Here is a 25,850-nt window from a genome sequence, read left to right as displayed (position 1 = left end):
TGATATTATTCTTTATTTATTTATGATTGTTTTTACTTCATACTTATTTTAAGACTAAAGAGTAGTTTAGAATTTTTTTATCATTTATTCATATTATTATTATTAGCATTTGAAACATTTACAAGCTTATTCAAGTTCGTTATTTCGATATGCATTCCTTTTAAGAATAAAATGTGTTTTTTTTTTCTTTGAATTATGGTATATCATTATTATTATGTCAAGTACCATTGTTTGTATTTTACAATATGCATTCAGTGTCAAAAGAAATCAGAAATCTAGTTTTTGTTATTACTTATGTTTTTCCATTAAGTAAACAATAATAAAAACTTAGGGATTTCTTTTTTTTTTCATTAACAAATTTGATGCATAAACCTTTAAAATCAATTTGGTGACTTCTGCAATAGGATTCAAGTTTGGTTTGCTGAATGTAGGTTATTAGATCCTTCTAACCTTTTTTAAAAATAAAAAATAAAAAATAAAAATAATATATATAATTGAAGAAGGTTTCCTATTCAAAGTGAATGTTCCATTGCACTAAATAGTTGGTGAATTTAACTATATATAAATTATGGTCCAATAAACTATAATTCAAATGACATAGTTTCTTCGTCTTTATTTAAAAGTCTTAAATTCAAATCTCATTCTTAACTTAAAAAAAAATATTCAACTAAAGAGGTTAATTTGGTGTATTAATGTGTACTTGTACATTATCATTCACTAAGATATTTCATTTTTAATACTTTTACCGTAGTGAATCTATAAATATATACTTTTGGAAGAGTTTTAAGTATACTGAGAACACCAATATTCCAATTATTTTAACCGTTGATTTGAATTATAAAAAATATATATAATATATATTAATTAAAATCAACAGTTAAAACAATTGAAATATCGGTATTTTCAATACACTTGAAATTTTTCCTATACTTTTTAATACTTTTATAAATATTTTCATAATTATTAGACTTGCTATTCAAACCATTGCAAATTACAACACACTCTTTGTCACGGCATGATAGGCGCTCAGGAAAATAATCCTCAAGCAAGCCTAACATATGCAAATATAAGTTGAATACGAAATTTACAAATATTTTACAAGTTCCAAAATAAATAGTTATACATTTTTAACAAAAATTAAAATAATTAAGAATAATTAGATCCTGCCTGTGAGATATGGAGCATATACACCTAGAAATCCGATAAAGAATAGATACTCATTGCAGATTGTTACTATTGAATAGAAAGTCTCACATAGTCAAGTATTTGTTCCTGAAAAATAGTTTTAGAAAAATGGGGTGAGTTTTATAACTTAGTGACTAGACAATACATCTATAATCGACATGAGATCATATAAACATTATTATCAAAGTAATTTTAATTAGAAAATAATAATTAATAATAATAAGTGAATCAATAAGGAAGTTCTCATACAGAAATCAAATCAAAAGTTCACACCTGGGCGACTCCACCTCTATGGGTAGCCCTTTCCTCTTGTGTGTCCTAACAGAATAACAGATCTAACGTGTGGCCTACACGTTAGGCTAGCAACACTTCTGCTAGCTAGAGTTTGAGTTAGATGCATCTAAGTTAACGTCATAACCGCGTTAACTACGGTTTTCTAATACGAGCCTCCTAAACCAATTCAAAACATATAATTTCAAATACAACAAATCTTTGATCTTTCAAGTATATAAGGTATTGAATCAAATCAAATCATATTATACTTTCTCATCAGAATCTTTTCCAATCATACTTTTTCAATCATAAAACATTTCAAACATATTTCACAATCTTTAAACTAAGTGAATACCAACAAATACTTCAATGCTTCAAAAATAGATATTCAAATAAAATCAAACGTTTTAAAATAATGCAAAACTTCATCAAAAATATATATGGTCTCATGTATAGTTCCGAAAGTATAAACTTCATAAAAATGAATTATTTAATTTTAATAAATCAATTATTCTAATCAATTTAAAACCATTCAAGGCAAATATAGTGAGTATAATTCAAAGATCATAATAGATATATGTCAAAATAATTATAGATGCACAGTCAAAAAATTATAAATGTAAAGCCTACTCACAATGTGGTCCTAAGGGACCGAAGATATCAAACCCGGAGTGCCAAATTCAAGGTGAAGAGGATTGAAGTAGAATAAAATGAATGAGCGCAAAAATTTGGACCGGAGTAGTGACAAAAGATGGAGCTGGCGATAGTTCTGGGAATCTAAAACAGGCAAAACTAAAATCGAATTAAAACAAGGACAGGATAGATTAAATGGTGGCATAATAGTGACATGAAAGCTAGAGCAGAATCAAGGAAAAAGGCTGGACCGGGATAATGACAGGAGCAGTTCAGCTTTAGTAGCACCAACAACTCCAGCGGCAAGGACGATGGCTGATACATCCGAACGGCGACAGGAGCAGCGCAGCAGCGGACGGTCCCTCCTCCTTGGCGTTTCTCTCTCTCCGGGAACTCCTCTCTCTTCGAAGCTCCAAATATGCAACTATTACAACGGCGGCGAGGCTGGCTTCGACGGCGGCGGCTAGGCATTTCTTGGCGGTAGAGGCGCGGCGGCCATAGCAGCAGCAGTTCCATCTTTCCTCCAATCATGTAATTCCAATGACAACAGCGGCTTTAGAAAGACAAACCAAAAACAGGGGCAGAGCTCAGCAGCAGTGACAGATTCTTTCTCCACCATCGCGTTGCTTCCCACGGTGGACCCAATAGCAATGGCGGCGGATCAATCGTGATGGAGGCACGGCGGCGTCCCCTTCCTCTCGGCCTTGGCTTGCATCATGTCGCCCTCTTCTCTCCTCTGTGGCAGCATTGACGATGAAGGAACGAGCTCGACGTGTAGCACCAAGCGCGACGGCAGCGACAGCGGGATGCAGCACGGTGGTGACGACTGGGCGCGGTCCGGTCTCTCCCTACTTCCTCTTCTTCCTTCGCAGCTCCCCCACTCTTTGAATCTCTCGTCTCTCTCTTCCGTGGGTGTGGCTGGATAAAGGGTTTCAGGGTTAGGGTTTCCCAATTTGAGAACTAGGGTTTCTGATTTGGAAAAAAAAAAGAGAAGTAAGGGTATTTTAGGAATTTTACACTCTTACTCCTTCATGCCCACAAGATGCATCCATTTAGGGTGTAAGTTTTATACTACAAACCTATTTTCCTCCATTTTCTTCTAAAATTAACTCAGAAACAAACAATCAAATTCTCAATAATAATTATAAGATGATTGCTATAATGTCTAAAAAGAGGTAATAACCAAATCAGTACCTAAAAGATTGAAATGTTGACATTTTGGTACCTTACTATTGTAATTGACAAAAAGGTACCCAAAAAATTTTAAAAATTGACAAGCGTGTCCATGTGCTTGCCGGACCAAAGCTCCGGTGAGGACAATGCTGACCTGGACACCGGATTTTGCTGACAAAATATGTTTTATTTGAGTTATAATTTTCAATTAACTAATTTGTTAGCCTAGGTGAAAATTAAATTAATTGAAATTGATTTGGCCCCCAAATCAGAGGTCTTTGCCCTAATTCCCAATACTACTCTCTTTGTTAACTCGCGGGAGGGGAGCCAAAATTGGAAGATGCATATAGTAAGGGCTCGTGGAAAAGCTGCAACGGTGAGAAGGCAGTCATCGATGCAAGCCTTCAACGTGGATGGTGCTTCCAGTATTGTGAGCAAAACTTACGATGGTTGTTGCTTTTGTCCCCTTCTGGTGGTTCCGTTGAAGTCGAAGACAAGTAGCAACCCTGATAGATGGTTTCTACGCTGCCCTATGTGGAAGGTAAGCTTGGAATTTTGATGAATATGTGAGGAATTAATGCAATATCCCTTCTTAGTCTGTCGTCTGTGCTTATTCAGTTGCAGTTTTCGATTATTGTCTGATCTTTGAAATTTTTGTGTTGTGCTAGAACACACAAATGCGTTGCAGATATTTTCAATGGTTGAATGGAATACAAGAGGAATGTGTGGAAGGAGAAGTTTCTTCAAAGAATAGTAATATGCTGGGCAAATCAGAACCAAAAAAGAAAAGCAGAATCAATGTCAACTGTGGGGATGGCCATAAAATTGATATGATGATGATGGTACTATCTGTGGTGAATGACATGAAGGAGCATCTAAAGAGGGTTGAGTTGTGCCTAATTTTTGTGTGTATATTGGTTGGGTTAAATGTGGCTTTGATTATGTTTAGTTTGGCTAAGTAGGTAGACAGTGCACGGTATAATTGTATAACAATGACACTTTGAAATTTTGTAATCTTCTCCTCATTGTATTTGAGATGATTTAATATATGCTGTGAACAGATTTGTGAAGAAATTATTATTGTCCTGATGTGAGCAAGCTATACAGATTAATAGTAAGCCATGTAAAATAGATTTGTGAACAGAACCTCAATAAAACACCAGGAGATATAAAATGAAGTTATAACCATTAACTATTCAGACTAACAAAGTTCAGACCCCAAAATAAGACTAGCAAAAAGACACTTATGTTCATAGTAGCTGTAACAGACCCAAAATGACATTAACAAAACACAAAAAGACTTGGTTTGCACTTACATGCCATAATGGCACTTGGGTTTATGTTCCAAACAGGAGCTAACAACAAACTAAAAAACCCAAGATCAAAATCAATTCAGTTCTTGTCATTTGTTGATGGCTTTGATGGTGGTGGTCCGGATGGCTTTTTCTTCTTCAAGGATGGGGTGGGCATGAAGCCAGTGAACCTGCTCTGTGTGGCTGGGCTTGCTGCTGTCATGGTCTCCCTAGTCACAGTTGGTGGCCTAAATGGTGCTGTACGTTGGGCCTGAAGATTGGGCCTAACTAATGGACCCTGTGACATCGATCCAGACCCACTACATGGGACTGCAGCATTGGATGGAGATGCAGAAATTTGGGAGCTAGACCCAAGATCAGGCCTGACAACCCTAGGTTGAGTAGGGGGTGATGGTGCAGCTGCTGTATTTTATCTTGGAGTGGTGCTGCCCCTTCCTCTTGGTGGAACTGGGTTGCCCCTTACAAAAGATGGTCTGCCCCTCCTCTTTGGTGTTGGTGCTGGTTTTGAAGTAACTGTTGGAGGGGCCAAGTTGGTTGCTGCTGGTATAGTGACTACATTAAGAGGTGCAGCATTTGCTGTAGTGTTCCAGCATGTATTGGACTAACCAAGTCATTCTGCATCAATTTGTCCATTCATGAAAACAGATCCAAGAGTTTGGAACAACAAGGTAACATAAATCACATTGTCTACCTCATCAGGCTGACTTTGTGGATGGTTTTGAGTGAGGTCTTCCTCATCTGCAATGTGCAGCGTGTGCAGCTTCCATGGTCTCCTCCCAGTTAGCTTCTTGCTCCCTAGCTTCTTCCTCATCAAGATCTGGTTCTTCAGCTCCTCTTCCAGTTCCTTTCTCAGGACAAGTTCTGCTATTATGTCCAGCTTTACAAAGAGCACATAAGTAAGGTAAATTAGCATTCATCAAATTTACAAATGGCAAATAAAATGTAAAGTAAATAGACATTAATATTACTGACCCTCTTGCAGATTTGGCATGTTATCTGTCCGTATCTTCTCTTGGCCTTGTATTGGCTTCCAAAGCTTTGCTCAGTGTTATCCTTTTTCCTCTTCTTGGTAGGTCTGCCAATAGGCCTCTTGTATGGAGGGGGCAGACATGGCAGCCCTTCGTGATGTTCCCAGTACTCTTGACTCGGTATGCTGCTAATGTGAAATTGGTAAGTCCTATTATATGCCTCGATGGTGAGCTTGTGATGGACATAGTTTTCAGGCTTCTCATTCTTTCTCTGGATTGCTGCAATACCATGACAGCATGGTAGTCCAGTCAGCTGCCATTTTCTACATGAGCATGTCCTTTCTCGTGTATTGACTCTCACTTTATGTTGCTACTTTGTTACCTCAAATTGGTTGTGCTCATCATCACCACACCATTGTGCTTCCCAATAGTTAGCTTGTCTTTTCTCTTTCTCTAGCCTACTGACTTGTACAGGGGCTATCTGTCCAGTGTAAGCCATTAGTGAGTCCTTGTGAGTTGCCATTGTCTTCATGATATAGAACCTAAGCTCTTCAAGCATTGTCAAAATGCTCTTCCCCTGCAGACCCACAATTGTTGAATTAAATGACTCACAGTTATTGCTTGTCAAACTATCTACCTTTGGCCATTCTAAAAACCTAGATCTTGACCACCGTTCTTGTTCAAATTTGGACAAATACTCCCATGCTTGTTTGTTGATTCGTTTTACAGTTCCCATTGCATCATTGAACTCTTGATCAGTAGTTGCTTTTGCACATTGCCAAAATGCTGCCTTAAGTTCCTTATCATTCCATCTCTTGTTTAGATTTCTCCACATATGCATACAACAAAATCTGTGCTTGACCCCCGGCATCACGTCCTACAATGCTAGTATTAATCCCTGCATTGAATGGTAACCACAATTAATTAGGAGACATTCGAGAAGTTACTTCTAGAAACACATAAGAATTCAAATACAATAGTCATAGTGCACATCACCTTTTGTTGGTCCGACATAAAAACCCAGCCATTCTTATTATAGCCCCCTATGTCAGTGTGCAACTCCTCTAAAAAGAATCTCCAATTTTTCCTAGTTTCTGCATCAACAACCCCATACGATATTGAAAAAAGTTGATTGTTCGCGTCCTGACCAACGGCAGTTAGTAATTGCCCTCCAAAGTAGCCTTTCAAAAACGTCCCATCCAAAACAATAAAGGGTCTACACCCTGCTTTAAATCCATTCTTGCAAGCAGCAAAACAGATGTACAAGTTTCTAAAACTAGGCAACCCATCTGGCTGTGGAGTAGTCCCGATGTTGGCTCTTGAACCAGGATTAGCCTTCATGATTTGTTCAGATAGTCTCTAAACCTTAGGTATTGATCTTTCTCTGTTCCCTCAATAACTTCTTTGGCCTTGTCCATAGCCCTATACATCATCCTCTCATTAACTGATATGTCATACTCCACTTTAAACCACTCCTGTGCCTCCCTCTGCAGCATATTGGGATGGATTATGAGCTTTGGCACCAGTTCCTCAGCAACCCAAGAACAACTAACTAACTTACTCTTGTTGCTTCTGGGACACGTATGTTCGTCTACAAATGTCTTTATCTGAAAGGATGCTGGGTAGTTGGTCCTGGCACAGTAGCACAACCAAGGGCAGTTGGGGTCATAACAAATCACCCTACACCTCTTCTTTTCATTCCTCAGATAGAATATCTGTCTCCCAATTTGTATGTTATACTTCTGCACTGCTGCTTTGAATTGGTCCATGGTCTCGAACTCCATATTCAACTCCAGAGTTATTTTTCCATATGGCGTGTTGGAATTATGTTGAGGAAATACAGGTTCCTCTTCATCGTCAGATGCAGGAGGGCTACAGAGTTCTTCAGACTCATATTGGTACATCTCATGTTCACTTTTGCCATCTTCTCTATTCGGGTTAGGCACCTCTACCCTTGGTGCTTGATCCTCCTTTCCAGGTACAATTCTTTGCCCAGACGGTTGAGGCCTTGGATGATTTCTCCTTGTGTTGGTTCTCCCAGTTGTTTGTGTTACATTATCTATTGCAGAATCATTTGAGATACATGAGAATTGATGCAATGCTTATTCACATAGCCTCTAATACAAAAAAGAAAAAAACAAGAAAGAACTTTACCTGTTGGATTTTCTATAACTGGTTCCTCTGGCCTCAACTCACCCACAACTAGTTCTCCAAAATCAGAATCTTCATTCGAATCATTAACATCATCAGCATTGGTCTCGTATGTGGGTTCATTTACCGCTTCAGCTTCTCGAGGATCACTCTCAGGAACCTCATTTTCGGCAGCTCTTCTTTCTTGGGATAAACCACTAGATGGTGGTCTTGGATGCCTCTTTCTAACCTTCCTAACACCCATTTGTGGAGCTGATGCTCCTTCAGTTCCTTTCTCATCATTCGCAGCTTCTTCCCGTGCACCATTCTCACCTTTGTTCGACTCGTTTACATCACCAGTGGCCTCATTTACAACCTCCTTCACAGTCTCCTTCACAACAACACTCAAAGCCATATTCAATTCATTAGTCTCAGCTCTGGTCTCATTCACACCTTCATTCTCCTTCTCATTAACCTCGTTCACATTATCACCACCTGGATTGACTTCAACCACACTATCACTGCTACCATCAGACACGACTTCTTCATCAATGATTTTAGGGTTCACATCAATGGGGTGATCAAAATATAGGTGTACAGTGTTGTCATTTTTTATCGCACTCTCACACATCCTCATCACTTCAGCATCTATCCTAAGCACTCTAAGACCCTTACCTAAGTCTAAACCAGGTTCTAGCCAGTACACCTCATTATATCCAGGGTAACCCAAGTCTAGAAATAATCCCTCAATAAAAAATAAATTACATATCTCCACATTCACCTTGTGTATCTCAGTTACCAAACCTTCATCGTATATCACACTACCGTCCCCACCCCTTTTCAAGGCACCCATGTGATGATAAACAAACATAACTAGACGATCCATCTAAAAAAAAGATTTACAAGCACAGAAAACAAACAACAAACATGGCTCACTACTAAAACAATCAAAATAATCATAATGCTGTCCACAAAAGCCACGTAAATGAGAGGATGGAATGAAGGCAAACTTACCTCCTCGTAGGTTTCTTCCTAACGAAGAATGGAGTCGCGATGATGCCACTAGCAAACCCTCACACTTGACGCTCGGATTTCGACAATGTCTCTCACCTCGTTTTCCTTCTTCTTCGCGCCAAGATCACAGAGCAACGTCTCTCCCTCTTTACTTGACCTTTCAATTTTACTCCTAGTGAAACACTAAGTCACAGTATATAACCAACTAGTTACAGCACTTGTTAATTGGGGATTAGGGTAAAGACCTCTGATTTGGGGGCCAAATCAATTTCAATTAATTTAATTTCCACCTAGGCTAACAAATTTGTTAATTGAAAATTACAACTCAAATAAAACATATTTTGTCAGCAAAATCCGGCCTCCAGGTCAACATTGTCCTCACCGGAGCTTTGGTCCGGCAAGCACATGGACACGCTTGTCAGTTTTTAAAATTTTTTGGGTACCTTTTTGTCAATTACAATAGTCAAGTACCGAAATGTCAGCGTTTCAATCTTTCGGGTACTGATTTGGTCATTACCTCTGTCTAAAAATTAATATTTAATTTTTAAAAAAATCATTTTTTAAATATTTAAAATTACTATAAAAAATAAGTTAAACAAAAATTAAATACCAAGTAATAGACACTATAGAAGTAATAGACACTAAAGAATTGGCCAGAGTTAAAAATATGATAGCCATGTTCCATTACTTCAGCTTCTTCACAACAGAGCCAACTAAAGACTACAACACAAATTATCCAAAAAATAGCAAATAGCATCGAGCTATAACCAAATGATATCACAATTCACAACTTCAAACAGAAACCAGAGCAGTTAAATATCAATCAACAATTTTAATAGTCACCTTTTTCTTATTTTTTTTAATAACTTGCCTCCCCATTATTCTAAACCAATGTACATTTTCCTGATGATTATTTACAAGTTACAACAACCCCTCCCAACTTCAAATGGGGGGAGGAATATCCACAATCAACTATGAATGTTACAACTTTAGGTGAGCATTAGAGGTAGAAACGAATCACTTTGATAAATCAACAATGTAATTTCCCTTCCTCTGTTTTTACTTACATGGTTCGCTATGATGACCCTTTCCATGGCAATCTATTAAGACTGTCAACAATGGCCCTTCGGAACTCACCATTGTGGAGAAGGAAGGACGAGACATGCCCACCTGTGACCCATCTCACCTCAGAACCTGGCCAAGCTTTCTGAAGTTCCAGGACTGAGTGTCTCGGGATATATCCGTCATCCTGCAAAACAATGCAAGTGATAGTCAAAATCAGAAATTCAAGGACACATTCAAGGAAATGGAAACTCATTTATCTTACGGATCATATACGTTTAACAACACATGATCATAAAAGACGTGTCCTTTGACACATGGAAAAGCTATTTAAACAAATGAACCATGAATATCAGATGTATGGTTCTCCTGATTTTCACTAGACTTGTTCGTAAGGTGATGTTTAAAGATCTGGAACTTACTGTAGCAGCAACAAAGATTACAGCATTGGGGTTTTGAGGAATTGGAAAGCGTGTGACATCTGTGAGAGACAGCACATTTCGCATTCGTTCCCTCACCTCCTCAAGAGTCATCGCAACCTTCTCAGTTGCAAGATCTTCTCTCAGTGCCTCCCAGGCAGTACCATGCTTTAAAATCCCCTCGCAGAATGCGACAACGGCAGAATGTGGTGAGAGAAAAGGGAGTGTGGCAACAGGTGTAGGGTGAAGTGATCCAACCATTGCAGCATGCACTCCTCCTAGAGTCCATAAAAAAAAATCACAATAATTATATCAAAAAACAATCCACAAGATTCTACTAGTTAAAAGTTTCCACTATGTTGTTTACATCTAAAAGGACACTTAGTACAGATAATGACACTGGTTTATTCCTCATTTCTCTATCTATAATTTGGGTGGCAGAGTGTGAGGGAAAGTAAAAAGAATAACAATTGTAGATTGATGAAAAGTTAAACATGACTGAGAACAAAAGAAGTGAAACTGTGTGAGCTTTAGTATGGGATGAGTCTTACCCATACTAAGTCCACAAACACCCATCTTGCCAAAACCAGCCTCAGAGTCCAACCAGTGTAAGAGACTGCGTGCCTCTTCAATGGTTGCTCTTCCTAATAAAAGCAAGTCACTAACACACAAAAGTTTTGCCCCACGCTGCAGCATTGGACGTCTTTGTCCATAGAAAGGACTGCATTTGCACATATATACATAATGAATACAGAACTTAAATTAAGCCAATATAACAAAAATAAGCACAAAATTTAACCATAACCTCTCAAGTACCATGGTTGCAATATTTTCCTTCACCAATGGGCCACCAAGACGCAATCTTCTTTCAAATGTATGGTCCCCAGTTCCTACACAAGGCGAAAGAAAAAGTTTACATAACAAGTAAAGGTCTTAAATACATAGTCACAACAGAAAAAAAGTTTAGTCTTCTGGGTTTCTCTGTAATATGTGTCTGCTTAGTTATGTAACCTTTTCAAGCTTTTAACATAATTATTTTTTCCAATTGTCCATGTCTTCAATGCGAAGAGTCAACAATATAGGAACCAAAATCATAATAATAAAACTAAGATAACAAAGCAGCGGTTACTCCATAGTTCTCTTGCAATCATTGTTTTATCTTCTGTTTGACCTATAACTCTTTAGAAAAGATAAATTCTGGGAACAGAATATGTTACCATGCCCAAAATAGATTAGTTTGTCCAGATGGAAAATGAAAGCAAAAAACAAAAAGGGACTAAAATAAGATAGGTAACCATTCTACTTTCATCTCTTAGGATTTCCCTTGAAGTATAAGGTAATAAAAACAATGTCAAACTACTCTGGTCAACCAATCAAAAAACACCACTCTTTCTGTCATTTTTCCCACAACAATCCACACTTCCATAAAGCATGTCTTTGCAATCATCACAAACAACGATAACAATGTAACAGTTACTTAGATTTCAATCCATGTCCGAAAACATATCATAACTCAAAATTCAAACTTTTTTTAAATGATTGAAACAAAAGAAAGAAGATAGCAAATAATTAGCATTAACAGAATACCTGCAAGATGAACAACACAAGACATTGCATGAGGTGGGACATTCTTGGGCATGAGGAAAGCAACCCGAGCATTGTGGCTTTCAGGGGGCAAAGCATTGAGAAGCTGGTCCTCGCATGGGGTCCTGAAGACACCTTCTCTCAAGGAAGCCGTTCTTGTCTCCCAAACGGTCTTCCAAAGTGGCTGAATCACGGTGGGTGGCCAGTTCTGGCCGGCAACTTCAGGGAACAACTGCTTTATCATCCTCTCCAGCATCTCCAGCTTCGTGCCACCCCATCCTCTCGAGAAGAATGGCGTGCTCATCTTTGTACGGTGCATGAATGCACCATACACGTGGTCCAACACATAATGAAGCATCCCCAGATTCACCGTCACCATTACTATCCTCCTCTTACTCTTCCAACAATAATTAAATAAATATAATCAACCAGGTAGTGCTGTGGTAGTGATGCTATGACGATGACGATTGATATAAACAAGATGGATCTCAAACTCTCAATCAAATACAACGTTTGGTACTCAACCGATTATAGATGTCTACAAAAAAGAAAGACATTGATAAGGGAAAGAACAAGAGTATGTGATTGGAGAGAAAAAGAGTGTGATTTTGAAGGATTGGATAGGTTAGGTTGTTGTTTTGAGGGAGATCTAAAAATAGAGAGAGAATAATAAGAAAATGGAAATGGATGAGACCGAAGGGAGAGAGAAAAAAGGGGGATCCAAGTTGCAAGCAACAAGAACTGAAGAACACAAAAACAATGGGCGGAGAATAAATTGGTTAATGACACGCTGGATGGGGGCCACCCCTACACCTCACTTCAGTTTGTTATGTTATGACGTTTTCGAATAATGTTTTGGTACTAATATTTGAATTCAATATTAAAATCATTATTAATATTGGAATTCTTTCAAAATTATTTTTTTCTCTAATCTCATTGTTAGATGATCAATAATTTAGTATCATCACTGTCTAAGAAAGACGAAAAAAGAATTGCCTGTTTAAATAAATTATTTTATTAATTCATATCATTCATATTAAATTACTAAAAATATATCATAATATGAAAACATACTTTTATTTATAGCAATTAAAAATCAATGGAAGAATAGTTTATCTTCTTTAATCAAAATCTTCTGTATCTTTAATATGATGGCTGAATTATAACTTTTTTAATAAAAAAATTGCTGAGATAATTTTGGTATATTAGAGATCAAACCCTGAAAACATTATTTATATTTGAACATGATATCCATTAAATCTTAAAATTTAAATAAAAATAATATCTAAAGTCTAAAAAATAATATATCTAAAATTCAAAAGATAACATATATAAAATTCAAAAAAATATCTGATTTTATTTTTATTTAATTCTAAATTAAAAATAATTATAATTTATTTAATTTAACATTTATAACAATAAATAAAATTAATATTATATAAATTATTTAATTTAAAATAATATAATTTATAATTATAATTAATATATATATTACCTACAAATAAATTAAGAAATTAAATAATTTCTTAACGTTGCCAGTTTCTAACAATGATGACTAAGCATTTAAAGAAGAAACTCCACGTGAGAAGATAAAAATGTTAAAAATATTTTTTTAGATATTTTTTAAAAATTAAAATTTAATATATATAATCAATTAAAATGTATTATTTTTATTAAAATTAGACTGGACAAATTAGTTTAACCAACAAATTAATAAATTAAATTTTGAACTGATATAAATTAATATTTTTTTATAAAAAATAACTATAATTTTTTTATTATAAAAAATAATTAAAATATTCTTATTTTATATATATATATATATATATATATATATATATTAAAAACTCTAAATTCTAACGAAAAGAAAGACTAGAATTTATAATTTTTAAAATTAATATATATAATAAAAATATTTTAGTTATTTTTTATAATAAAAATATTATAGTTATTTTTTTATACAAAATAATATTAATTTAGATCAATTTAAAATTTGATTCATTATCTTTTGATTAAATTAATTTATTTGACCTAATTTTAACAAAAATAATATAATTTAATTGATTATATATATTAAGTTTTAATTATTAAAAATATTTTTTTAAAAAATTAATTTAGGCATCTTTATCAAAGTATTAAGAGAGCAATGCCAATGTTTTGAAGAGATTGAATGTAAGAAATATGTGCGGCCAAAATTTTTAATTTATCATAGACATCATTATAATTCCAATAAATCATACAGAATAAAATTATCACAAGTTATAACTTATAAATCACTACAAGGACCAAGATATGAGTCTGTATTTGATATCATATAGATGGAAACGGATAAAGCCTAGGAAGAGGGACACATATAACAGGGTGAGCCCTGGGAACAACAAGGCCAGCCTTCTCTTCCATGTCAACGATCCCATCACCACCACCATTGACAAGCTTCCATTCAAAACACTGAAGCATCGAAGCCAGTGTCACATATGCAAGCGGCAAAGCCAGAGAAATTCCAGGGCACATTCTTCTTCCACTTCCGAACGGAATCAACTCAAAGTGTTGACCCCTAACATCCAAATGAGTCAACGCACTCCCATTTTGATCGATGAACCTCTCAGGCCTGAAGTCAAGGGGATTCTCCCAATGGTTTGGGTCCCTTCCAATGGACCATGCATTGATAAACAAACGAGTCCTTGCTGGAATGTGATAGCCATCAACCGTGGCAGTTCTAGAACATTCCCTCACGATCAATGCACCTGGAGGGTGAAGCCTTAGTGTTTCTTTCACAATGGCTTGTATGTAAGGGAGGTTGGGAATGTCACATTCTTCAACGATCCTGTTCTTATTTCCAACAACTGCATCGATCTCTTCACGCGCTTTCTCCATAACGCCAGGATTGTTGATTAATTCAGCCATCGCCCACTCCATTGTCACAGCGGTTGTGTCAGTCCCCCCAACCAGTATGTCCTACAAGTTACCATGTTTAAATTAAGGAGTGATTATATATGTACTCAATGAAATTCAGATGCAGAACTTCACAATAAAATTGATAGTTAAGAGTCAAATTATTTAAAGACACAGGATGAACAGACCATGATGAAGGCTTTGATGTTGTCTGTATCCAATTTGATTTCAGCAGTTTCATCTTCGGATATGTCAAGAAGGACATCAAGTATATCCTTAACATCATCGTCATCACCGGTCGTCGAACCCTCTTCCTTCTTCTTTCTTCTTTCACGTTGATGCTCCTCAATCACTCTGTCCAGCAAGGCATCGAACCTTACCCGAATCTCCTTCAGCCTCTTCTTGAATCCCTGAACATCAACACTCTTCATGAACCACAAGAAATCCGACACGTTGAACTTCCCGCTCAGCTCCACCGTGTCCTCCACCACCTTTCTCAGCGCCTCCGCTTCTCCTCTCCCCTCAGAACAACTCTTCTGCCTCATCGTCATCATCGATATCACGTTGTTGGTCAGCATCATGAGTTCTGCCCCAACATCTACAGCCTCACCGGCCAACCCTTTCTTTGCCAAACCGCTAAGGAACCTCTTCCTCTCTTGCTGCCTCACGTGGAGGAGCTGGTGGAGCATTTTTCCGCCCAGGAGCTCCGACATACACACCTTCTTCATGAACTTCCAATAGGGTCCGTACGGGGCAAACACGAAGTCTTTGAATCCATAGGACAGGCTCTCCACGGCTACGGTTTTTGTGGGGCGGTCGGAGAAGGAGGTTTCGTGGATTTTGAGGAACTCTTTGGCGGCTTCAGCGGTGGAAGCCACCACGCAAGTGGCAGAGCCGAGGCAGAGGTGGATGATGGGTCCATAGGTGGTTGAGAGCTTGTGGAAATCTTGGTGCGGTAATGGAGAGAGAAGGTGGAGGTGTCCAATGATGGGTAGGGATGGTGGGCTCGGTGGAAGCTTTATTTGATTTTGTTTTCTTCTTCTCCTTATTATTATGGATACAACCAACATGGTGGATATTATTAGCAACACTTTTGCAGTGTAGTCTTGTAAATCAGCCATGTCTATAAAGTATCACAAATAATAATAACTTAGATGGTCATTTATATATAATAATTAAGAATTGTTAAACAATTTGAAATCTACTTAAACACATGTTCACCTGAAAACATCATCTTCATCATGCAGCAGTCACCGTATAAATCTCACATGTTTGGTAAACCATAAATTAAAGGCTTAGACGACTTAACAGTTCACAAATGACCCCAGGTACGCCTGCTTGGGTCTTCAAAAACAAAGCCACTTTGTTTTCATTTTTCAAACTGCTTTTTGCTATTCATCATTACTTTTTCGTCTCATGTATAAGTTAGTCAACATTATGGCGATTACTTTTGTTTGTAAGGCTGGAATTTAGGACAAGAACAAAAAAGTTTTTTGTAGTGTAAAATTCATATAAAGAAAAAAGTTCAAAGGCTAGTATTTTTTTTATATTGACCAATAATTTTAATTAGTACACATTTTATTAGTGTATTTAAATTTTTTTAACATTAACTTATAAAAATACATTAATTATTAAATGCGGGAAAAAAATAAATTGTACTAATTTTATAATATTGCTGTTCATACAAAATTTTTTTTTATAGATTCTAACTTGTAAAACCTACTTATCTATGAAAGAAAGATAATACTTTAAGATATATATATATATATATATATATATATATATATATATATATATATATATATTTGAAATATTACAAATTTATCATGGGCCATTTATTATAGATATAATAATAATATATACATTGCCAAAATGCACATAGTTTATACATAAATCGATCTAATATAGGTACACCAAAAAAGTTGATCTAATATATAGGACATATCTTCACACGGTTTTAATTTACATTAATTAACAACTGATAACTTCTACAAGATGTAGAATATTAAATAAAAAAATGGGTCATATAGAAGGAAATGGATGAATCCTAGGAAGAGGGACACAAGTCACAGAGTGAGCTCTAGGAACAACAAGCCCGGGCTTCTCTTCCATGTCAAGGATCCCATCAAGCTTCAATTCAAAGCACTGAGCCATAGCAGCTAGGGTCGCATGGAGAAGCGGCAAGGCAAGAGAGATTCCAGGGCCCATTTTTCTTCCACTCCCAAATCCAAATGGCTCACAATATTCCCCATCTTCATCAATGAACCTCTCAGGCCTGAAGTCAAGGGGATTCTCCCAGTGGTTTGGGTCCCTTAATTCCAATGGACCATGCATTAACAAACAAGCGAGTTTTTGCCGGAATGTCATAACCATCAACTACCACCCTTCTAGAAGTTTCTCTCACAATGGCCTGAATGTAAGGAAGGTTGACAATATCTGATTCATCAACTATTCTGTTCTTTCCAAGCATCACTGCATCAAGCTCTTGACGTGCTTTCTCCATGACACGTGGGTTGTTGATTAACTCTGCCATTGCCCATTCCATTGTCAGAGCGGTTGTGTCCGTCCCTGTCACTAGTATGTCCTACCAAGTTCATATATATAGGGATGGTGGAGACAGAAGATGAAGGTGTCCAATTATGGGTAGGGATGGTGGAGTCGGTGGAAGGTGAATAATCTGGTTTTGTTTTCTTCTTCTTCTTACTTGTATTATGGATTGAAGGAAGATGGTGGACACTGCAAAAATCAGGAAGAGTTGAAGGTAGCTTTGGAAATCGGCCATGTCTTCCAAGTATTGTCAACTCATATATAACTTAGATGTAAGCGAATCTCAATGTGTAGCCAAAAGAAAAAAACAGATTACATTTTTTATTTTTATTTTACATTTGAACTACGATGATTCAATTATCCACTTTCGTACACTATAAATATTGGTTGCCCATATTTTCTTTTCGTTTATGGTGTTGGAGTAGGACTGGGATTGTGTAATTAGTATAAGTTATTATTAATTAAAACATTTTTGTTTGACTTTGAAATATTTTTTTTATAGGAATTAGCTTGGGATTTTAGGTGAAGGAGAAAAGGTAGGACAAAGAAAGATATATATATATATATATATATATATATATATATATATATATATATATATATATATATATATATATATATATATATATATATAGAGGTGAGTTCTACCTGACCCCTTCTATTTCAACATGTAAATTACCCCTCATAACGTGACATACTTTAATTGGATGCTTAGTTTTAGTTTGAATTAATTTAACTCAATAAGAGTTAATATGTTAACTAAAGTAGGGTAATTTTGTAATTAAATATTTTTATAAGAGGGATAAATATATAATTTCTATAAACATTAAAAAATAAAGTTATATTTTTATTATTGTGTAGAAATTCAATTTACCCCGGTCCCATTTCTCTCTGAAATTGAAAGAAGAAATCAACTTATCGGGTGTTCCATATTTTGATGAACCAGGAAATAAGTATTTAGAGAAAATAACTAATTAACTGGCTAGGGAAAAAAGATTTGAGTCTGTCAGAACACCGTGAGACCATCTCGACCACAAGGTTGTAGCGCGAACGATCCTCCACCGTTCAGATGGCATGCGCTTTGGAACAATTAATCACACTCTGACCTCACGGTCATAGTTCATCGGCCAGACTTTGGTTCCTGTCTTCTTAGAACTCAAGGATACAGATGTACGAGTCTATAGAACAGATCCTGTTCAAGTAAGGTCGTGTTCTGTGTTTTGTGTTCTTTGTGTTTAGTTATAAAAACTGCTTTTGTTTTGTGAACCTAGTCCAGGTGAGACTAAGTTTACATTTGCGAAATTCAGAAAATCTTAAAATTTAAGAACGTGAAATCGATTATGATGGCTTTTTATGATGATAGTGTAGAAGGGGAAGACGAAAAAGAAGATGAAAATAACGATGATGATGATGATAATGATAGTGATGGTAATGATGATATGGGATTTCTGGATGGCATTGAAATTAAATTTGGAGGTATTTAATTACATAATCACCCACTTTGGACTATAATTTAATTACTAATAATTTAACCATAGTTAACATAGCAACCAATTAAAAAATAACATGTCACAGATGGTAAATTACATGTTATTATAGAAAGAGTAGGCTAGAATTTACCATATATATATATAAACGGTAAAATAATAAGATGAAGTTAAATCAATTTAAGTTTTAGTTTTACTTAGTTATTGTGCACTCTACAAAAGAATATAAAAGTTTTAAAAATGAAATATTTTATCATGATAACTATATTTAAAATCTAGTTTAATGTCGTGAACTTGAATTATGCTAATTATATAGGATTATTTTGGAGGATAATTTATGAATGAATTAACCACAGGAAAAGAAAACTAGTGTGGCAAATTAAATATCATTTATGCTGATATAGACTAAGTGACACTTGAATAGAGGCACAGATGGAGAGCTAATTGATTCTTTACAGAAATGTGATGTATTGTTTTTAATTTTGGAGACCACTTCTATAAAAACACCAAAAATGTTTTTTAATTTTAAAAACATTTACATGTGTTATAATATTATTGGATATCTTTATTAAACCGATTAATAATTTATTTTTTAATAAATCAGAACAAATCGATTTATTATAGCAACAATAATAAATTCAATTGATCATATTATAATTATTAAACCCAATTTGATTCGATCAATTTACATAATTTAAACCGAATTATGTTAAAATTTTTTGATAAAAGAATAAATATATCCCTGATTTTTATTTTAAAAAAAAAATAAAAAAATCATAATCCAATAAGTTATGTAAATTGATCAATTCGACCGGATCTAATAACAACGAGATTTATTGTTATTGTTATAAAAAAATCGATTTTATTCTAATTTATTAAAAAATTAAAAAATAATTAATTTATTAATATGCTCAATAATAATACAGCACATAAATATCCTTACAAACAAACGTCCTTATAAAACATCCTCCTTTAACTTAAACTGTCAAAAATCCATAATGTATGTCGCAATATGCAAGCTAGCATTAGACCTCATTCCACGATTATCTCTTTTCTATTTTGTTCGTGCGGTATTATTTTATCGATTTTTAGTAAATCACGCTAGTTCAATATTTAGTGATTTGAGAATAAAATTTATTCTTTTTTGCAGATACCAGTGTATGAGCCTGTATTTAGCACGAAAAAATTTATAAAAGTAATATATATATATATATATATATATATATATATATATATATATATATGTTTTGATATTTAAAACAAAAATACAAAATAATTATTAAAATCAAAGTTTAACTTAAAAAAGTGAGTAATAATTATTTTATATTTTTTAAGGTAAATTAATTATCTATTGATACAGAATTTAGAATAAAATTAAAATATTTATATTAGAATATTATTTTTTCAGAGATTTTTCTATAAACAATATTGATGGTTAAATTTGCAGACATTCTTACGTAATTCATAAGTAAAATTTTTAAACCTCTCTTACTCTTAACTCTTGAAAGTGTCACATATAGTTGGCCATGTGTAAAAACTGGTTTGGGCAAGTACAATCCAGCATGAGATAAAATTTGTCCCTGAGACTTATTAATTGTCATCACAAACGATACTATTATAGGAAACTGTCTTCGTTGGAATCTAACTGGGATGGTTTCATTTGTTGGTACCATATTCATTCTTGGAATCAAAGCAATATGACCAACATTGTTACCTGTTAAGACTTCACATTCTATGACATGATTTTCAAGCTTCCTAACTTGTAGCCTGACCATTGGATTGGTCAATATTTCTCAGTAACATCACCAGAACACCAACCTTAAGTATTAATTTATGTGGAGGCAAACCAGAGCAATTTATGCTATTCAGTAATTCAGGACCATAGAGATCTAGTTGACTCTCCATATTCCCTTCATCCATACGAATGGAATCCGAACTAAGATATAATTTTTTCCCTCCAGGAATGATAGCCATTAGATGGTTGTTGATCTCTTCAACGATATCTAGCGTGGAAGCCAGTATAGTTCTTGCTTTGAAAAAATTCTTTGAGGACATATTTTCTAAAATATTTGGATAAGAAAAATGAACCAACTCATCAAATGCCTGATCCGAAGAAGGAATAACAATATCTCCTGGAAGACATATCTCAGATTCACCATCCATATTGTCACCTATTAGACCATCACCAACTTTCAATAACCACTCACCAAATTGCTCTGTCTCATCTTGATCTGAAGCAGTCGTCCCTACAGAGAGTCTCATGTTTTTTGTTAGTTTGAGCACCTGACAAAATTACCAAAGGTAAGACGAATTCACGGTTGAATGAACGATATCTTGTCTCGATCCTCGTGGAATGACAGGAAGAATTTGTCTAAAGTCTCCACCTAGTACAACCACTTTTCCTCAAAAGGGCAAATCTTTGCTATATGTTGGAGAACACCTCATTATATCACCCAAGCATTTATCAAGCGCTTCATAGCAGTACCTACTAACCATTGGGGCCTTATCCCAAATTATAAGTTTGGCTTTCAATAGCAACATTGCTTGAGGGGAACCAGGTTTGATGTTACATACAGAATCCTTAATTATATTCAGCGGTATTTTGAACCTTGAGTGTGCCATTCTTCCATTGGAAAGAAGTAAAGATGCAATACCACTCGAAGCAACGTTTAATATTATATCACCCCTTGAGCGAATCTCAGCAGACATAAGGTTCCAAAGAAATGTTTTTTCAGTACCCCATGACCATATACAAAGAAAAAACCCCCTTCATCACAATACACAGCTGTAACAATTTTATCGAATGCATATCTCTGCTCAGGTGTTGCAATGGCTAACATGTCTGAGGCATTTTTCTTTAAATCATCCCTGTTAAAGTTTAGCTCTTCCCTAATAATCCTTTCGGTTAACAAAGAACTATCAACTTCAATTGCTAAAGGCATAGGAGGATAGTCTGTCAATGTTTTACCATAGGAATGTAAGATCTTGTCTATATCCATTAAGCACAATTGCTTAATCTCATCATCTGACATTGTTAATTCTGCATATTATACGATACTGTAAAATTCAATCAAACTAAAAACGATCAATAAGAAAGAACTTTTATCATTGTAATTAATAAAAACTCACCCCTCATGTCATCACGGCTCTCTGTCGATACAAAATATCATCTGAAAGTTCATGCCAACATCTATTCCAGACATGTTCTGGTCTTGAGATATTGTTGGATGTTAATAGAATGACAAATAACCTCCTAACATATGATCCTGAGGCCCATGAGCTTGCTTCCTTAATTGCATCAATAAATTCTTTGTCATCTTGCAAGAATCCAAGGGCAAAACATGCATCTCTATATGTAGCATAAATTGTTCCTCCTATTGTTCTTATATCTCGAAAAATCGTACATCCTCTTTGAGTATTCAAGAGAAGTCGTTGGTAATATTCTTTGGTATTTGCTGCAAAAAACTTGGTTAAAATCCTACTTTTAAGTTGTTAAATGGATTAAGCTATGCTATTTTAATTATTATAGCTACACATCCGCATAAGAATAATTTTCTTAAAAAATATAGAAAAATAAAAAATTGTATAATCTACAAATTATAATTGTTGAAAGTTATTTGAACATTTATTTTCTAGTGTAGATAAATTGAATAAAATGAACGTGTGATACAGGCTGTTAAGATTTTAAATTTAAATCATTAAATAAGTAAGATCAAAACTGAGTATAAACTCGTCATTACCTGCAGGTACATGAGTCAACCTTCCAATTGTGAAGCTTTTCTTTCGAGAAAACCACTTTGAAGAATCGTCCTTCCAAACAAACTTGGTTGGAAACTCAGCATAAGTCAGACTTCGAGCATAGGGATATGACATGTTCGCCGCCATCCATCCCAAAAACATGGACTTATGAGATATTGTTCTTTCGATGATATCATTCACATTAGATTTTTCACCATAAACCACAAGTTGCTTATCCTCCAAATGGAATGAAAGTCTAATCACAAATAGTTCTTTCTCTTGGATTTCGTATCCAAATAGACGCCAGACTGCCTCACATGCCAAAATGTACCTAAAATTATAGTAATTCATAATTTTATCAACAACTTGTGCGGCTTTTGACGAATCACCAACATTGTATAGAGTAGCTGTTACGCGGTCATTACCCTTGTGTACATACTTAAATAGATACTTAATAGAACTTGTTTGGCATGTGTATTCCACATTTATGTGGCACCCGAACTTAAGCAACAATTCTGGATTATACGAAACAATGAACTTATTGTCTAGTACACATTCCCTTTTTTTCACTGTTCGACCGTTATCAGTATGCCTATATTTGGGAAATCCGGCCTCATCAATGAGTGTTTGTTGTCTAAACTCTTTAGGATAGAACTTTGAACAGGATCCATTCTTCATGCAAGGTGAATTCTTGTTGTACGGATCACATGGATCATGTACCATGTAATTTTGAAAAGCTCCATGTAGATTTGGCCTTTCATTTTCATCAGGAATCTCAGCTGTTATATGTTTGTCTATGTCATCTGGTGTTTGTGGCTTGAACTCGTTACTCATGAATAAAAGAATATGTGCATGCGAAAGCCCTCTCTTTTGAAACTCTACAGTGCAAACGTCTGAAAATTGAAAAAGACAAATGAGCAAAGCATTACAACATAAGATTTTAATAAAGCGTTGCATAAACACGGACTTATATCCCAAAATTTTGCCAAAGATTTTTCCATCTTTTAGGTCATCAATCAAACCATCAAACTTGATCTTGAAAACTCGACATAATATATCAGGACGGTCTTCTGCCTTCAATCCAATGGGAGTCACTTCTCTTTTTATCTCATCCCATTCAGGGTTACAGGTCATGGTGATAAAATAGCTAGGATATCCTGCATATCTACAAATTGCAAATGTATCTTTACAATCATTCATCATATACCTAGGTCCACCGGTAAAAGTATTGGAAAGAATGATTCTTTTGCCAAGCCTTGAAACATCTACATCCCCGTTTATAAGACTTTCATGCAGACATTTGTATTTGTCAACCCTCAACTGTGGTTGTTTACACCTAAAGAATTTTAACCTCTCTAATTCCACCATTGTGTAGGCATCTACCAGAAATTGTTGGAATAATCTCTTTGATCTCAGAATTAACGGAGATTCACCCGTCCTTTTCTGTAGTCGAAAAGCAAAGAATTGTCGCAAATTGATTGTTTTGTTTTTCTTTGTAGGCCTAGCAGAGATAGAATCTGATGTTGCAATACCCAAACGAAATACATCCTCTCCATACGGAAACAACAATGGATATTGCAAGGCTAAATAAGATGGATGAAAAATATCAATCCACTGGAGCTTTCTAGATTGACTCTCTATAATAATATCTCTATCTTTGCTAAGTTGTTCGACTTCGCCAACAATCAACGCAGCCATTTCAGATGCAGATGGCAAGTTGTATGTCCTGCCATCTGTAGTCCTTTTACTAATCAACTTAAGCTTTATGTTTGTGCAATTTTCCTGTTGGTACCTATCTCTTGCATAGCGAAAACTCTTTGCCAAACTATTATATTTGTCTAGCATGTTTCTTAATATTACCACAATTTTTCTATCCCGCTCATTTATAACTTCATTGGAACTGCGAAAAAAAATAATAAAATTTATGTTATTTTCTCTCACAGATAAGAAATAACTAAAAAGTTTGACTGGTTACATAAAAATTACCGAAGTGTGCCTATTCGATTATCAATCTCATTTTCTATGTTATAGATATATAGTTGGGCAAATATTGGTCGCAAACTATCAGAAGGAAGTAAGCTACCAATGCTATGATAAATATATATGTTGTAAAGTTTCTGAGGATGGTATAAAATTATCTTCCATATCCCATCTAACATTGAATCATCATAACCATTCAAAACTATAATAAATAAAAAATTATAAAAAATGCACATATATGTTGATGTATTACTAATAATTCATATCTCTTGCAAACTACAAACTTAAATTCTTGATATAATGAGAAATTACCTTCATCATCAACAAAAGAGTCAACATTTAGGCCACTTTGTGTGTCACCATTTGGTGGGTGCGTCTTAACAGTCAATAAATTTACATCTTCATAAAGTTGTGCCAAATTAATAGGCACCGAAGCAACAACAGAGGAAGATTGTCTTTTTTGCACCCCAATTATAGTAGAACTTCTTTACAAAATGTTCAATTTTATTCAATTAAAAGTTAGACACTATAAGAAAGAAAAGAATATAATAATGATGATCATCTTTTCTAAATTACTTTTCTGTTAGGTACGATCTGTGGGAACCGCAGTGTGATGGAAGCTGATTTTGCGGAACGACTTCTGTTATATTATTGGCGGGTCCTTGTACACTGGAGTATGCTAGAATTGTAATAAATCTTTGTTATATAAATGATTTCCGATGAAGTATACTTTTTGTTAAATATAATATTGGTGTATGAATTATTTGGCAATCATTAATTATACGTACTATTTGTTAACACGGACAGTGGAGTTCTTGTCAATGAGGGATCCGTCCGTAGAGTTAAAGATTTAGATCTTATCTCTGATGTAGAAAGTCTTACATTATTAGGAGGAGTATTTTCCTGTCCAATTCTATGCGAGACACAGTGTACACCATACATAGATAGTTGCTTCCTTATGAATGAGTAATGAGAAATATATAGAAAATTTTCATCATTAAACTGATATAAATTAAATTTAGATAAATATGAATCAATTACAGTGAGAAAAATGTCACCTTTATCTTCACTGGATTGTAAACTGAGAATATTAGATGAGGTACCAATTTCTCGACACACTGTTCTTTGACTTGTAGTAATATGATGCACATTTTTATGTACGTCAAAATTTGTATTATTGTTGTTCTTCGACACTGTTAAGTCAAGAAAAATAAATGAAACACAAATAATAATTATTCAATTAACTAATCTCATATTTGATTTTATACAATTTTAGTAGTATACTTTCGTAGTTAATTTTTTTTGTATTGGTTTAGTTTTATTGAATTATTTTTTAAATTATTAAACTAAATCAATGAGTATCTATATCATATTATTTAAAATATACCCAGTCATGACTTAAAAATAAATACAATTCAATTTAAATAATAAATAAAACTCTAAATTTAAATA

At 34.8% G+C, this 25,850-nt stretch overlaps 5 protein-coding genes and 1 pseudogene across 5 annotated transcripts; all 6 read right to left on the bottom strand.

The window, feature by feature from the left end:
* Positions 1–4,433: 4,433 nt before the first annotated feature.
* LOC112696087 (uncharacterized) lies at positions 4,434–9,349 on the bottom strand. The gene is made up of 6 exons (XM_072196736.1): positions 8,690–9,349; positions 7,700–8,561; positions 6,542–7,604; positions 5,550–6,443; positions 5,269–5,454; positions 4,434–5,192 (listed from the first exon to the last, which is right to left on the bottom strand). The coding sequence occupies exons 2-3, from the start codon at positions 8,559–8,561 to the stop codon at positions 6,883–6,885; spliced, it is 1,584 nt and encodes a 527-aa protein (XP_072052837.1). The 5' UTR covers positions 8,690–9,349; the 3' UTR covers positions 4,434–5,192; positions 5,269–5,454; positions 5,550–6,443; positions 6,542–6,882.
* A 152-nt stretch (positions 9,350–9,501) lies between these two features.
* On the bottom strand, positions 9,502–12,555 carry LOC140172905 (uncharacterized). Its single transcript, XM_025748684.3, has 5 exons — positions 11,758–12,555; positions 10,976–11,060; positions 10,722–10,891; positions 10,174–10,448; positions 9,502–9,938 (listed from the first exon to the last, which is right to left on the bottom strand). Exons 1-5 carry the CDS (start codon positions 12,131–12,133, stop codon positions 9,765–9,767), a joined length of 1,080 nt encoding a protein of 359 aa, XP_025604469.1. The 5' UTR covers positions 12,134–12,555; the 3' UTR covers positions 9,502–9,764.
* A 1,386-nt stretch (positions 12,556–13,941) lies between these two features.
* Positions 13,942–16,039, bottom strand: LOC112696086 (cytochrome P450 93A3). Its single transcript, XM_025748682.3, has 3 exons — positions 15,868–16,039; positions 14,835–15,769; positions 13,942–14,709 (listed from the first exon to the last, which is right to left on the bottom strand). Exons 1-3 carry the CDS (start codon positions 15,887–15,889, stop codon positions 14,065–14,067), a joined length of 1,602 nt encoding a protein of 533 aa, XP_025604467.1. The 5' UTR covers positions 15,890–16,039; the 3' UTR covers positions 13,942–14,064.
* Positions 16,040–16,668: 629 nt separating this feature from the next.
* LOC140173603 (cytochrome P450 93A3-like) lies at positions 16,669–17,191 on the bottom strand. Its single transcript, XM_072198089.1, has 2 exons — positions 16,989–17,191; positions 16,669–16,957 (listed from the first exon to the last, which is right to left on the bottom strand). The coding sequence occupies exons 1-2, from the start codon at positions 17,189–17,191 to the stop codon at positions 16,669–16,671; spliced, it is 492 nt and encodes a 163-aa protein (XP_072054190.1).
* A 1,002-nt stretch (positions 17,192–18,193) lies between these two features.
* LOC112700657 (small nucleolar RNA U3) lies at positions 18,194–18,403 on the bottom strand (annotated as a pseudogene).
* Positions 18,404–20,435: 2,032 nt separating this feature from the next.
* On the bottom strand, positions 20,436–25,340 carry LOC140173602 (uncharacterized). The gene is made up of 10 exons (XM_072198088.1): positions 25,187–25,340; positions 24,975–25,077; positions 24,711–24,883; positions 24,405–24,600; positions 23,626–24,318; positions 23,441–23,583; positions 22,421–23,311; positions 21,419–21,720; positions 20,837–20,963; positions 20,436–20,740 (listed from the first exon to the last, which is right to left on the bottom strand). The coding sequence occupies exons 1-10, from the start codon at positions 25,338–25,340 to the stop codon at positions 20,436–20,438; spliced, it is 3,087 nt and encodes a 1,028-aa protein (XP_072054189.1).
* Positions 25,341–25,850: the final 510 nt, after the last annotated feature.

Source organism: Arachis hypogaea, chromosome 6 (genome assembly GCF_003086295.3).
Source record: "Arachis hypogaea cultivar Tifrunner chromosome 6, arahy.Tifrunner.gnm2.J5K5, whole genome shotgun sequence".
NCBI classification, from domain to species: domain Eukaryota; kingdom Viridiplantae; phylum Streptophyta; class Magnoliopsida; order Fabales; family Fabaceae; genus Arachis; species Arachis hypogaea.
Note: the sequence above shows the minus strand (reverse complement) of the source record. Positions and strands in the feature narration are given on the sequence as shown.

Coding starts and splice junctions, on each gene's coding strand:
- LOC140173603 (XM_072198089.1), bottom strand. CDS start 17,191: ATGGAATGGGCAATGGCAGAGTTAATCAACAACCCACGTGTCATGGAG. Junction 16,958..16,988: donor ATTCCGGCAAAAACTCGCTT/GTTTGTTAATGC, acceptor ATTGGAATTAAG/GGACCCAAACCACTGGGAGA.
- LOC112696086 (XM_025748682.3), bottom strand. CDS start 15,889: ATGATGAAGATGATGTTTTCAG. Junction 15,770..15,867: donor GATGAAGATGATGTTTTCAG/GTGAACATGTGT, acceptor GATACTTTATAG/ACATGGCTGATTTACAAGAC. Junction 14,710..14,834: donor ACATCAAAGCCTTCATCATG/GTCTGTTCATCC, acceptor GGTAACTTGTAG/GACATACTGGTTGGGGGGAC.
- LOC112696087 (XM_072196736.1), bottom strand. CDS start 8,561: ATGGATCGTCTAGTTATGTTTGTTTATCATCACATGGGTGCCTTGAAA. Junction 7,605..7,699: donor AGTTATAGAAAATCCAACAG/GTAAAGTTCTTT, acceptor ATTCTGCAATAG/ATAATGTAACACAAACAACT.
- LOC140173602 (XM_072198088.1), bottom strand. CDS start 25,340: ATGTATGGTGTACACTGTGTCTCGCATAGAATTGGACAGGAAAATACT. Junction 23,584..23,625: donor ACTTTTACCGGTGGACCTAG/GTATATGATGAA, acceptor TGCAATTTGTAG/ATATGCAGGATATCCTAGCT. Junction 20,741..20,836: donor AATAGGTGACAATATGGATG/GTGAATCTGAGA, acceptor CAAATATTTTAG/AAAATATGTCCTCAAAGAAT.
- LOC140172905 (XM_025748684.3), bottom strand. CDS start 12,133: ATGGTGACGGTGAATCTGGGGATGCTTCATTATGTGTTGGACCACGTG. Junction 10,892..10,975: donor GCAACCATGGTACTTGAGAG/GTTATGGTTAAA, acceptor GTGCAAATGCAG/TCCTTTCTATGGACAAAGAC. Junction 9,939..10,173: donor TAATCTTTGTTGCTGCTACA/GTAAGTTCCAGA, acceptor ATTGTTTTGCAG/GATGACGGATATATCCCGAG.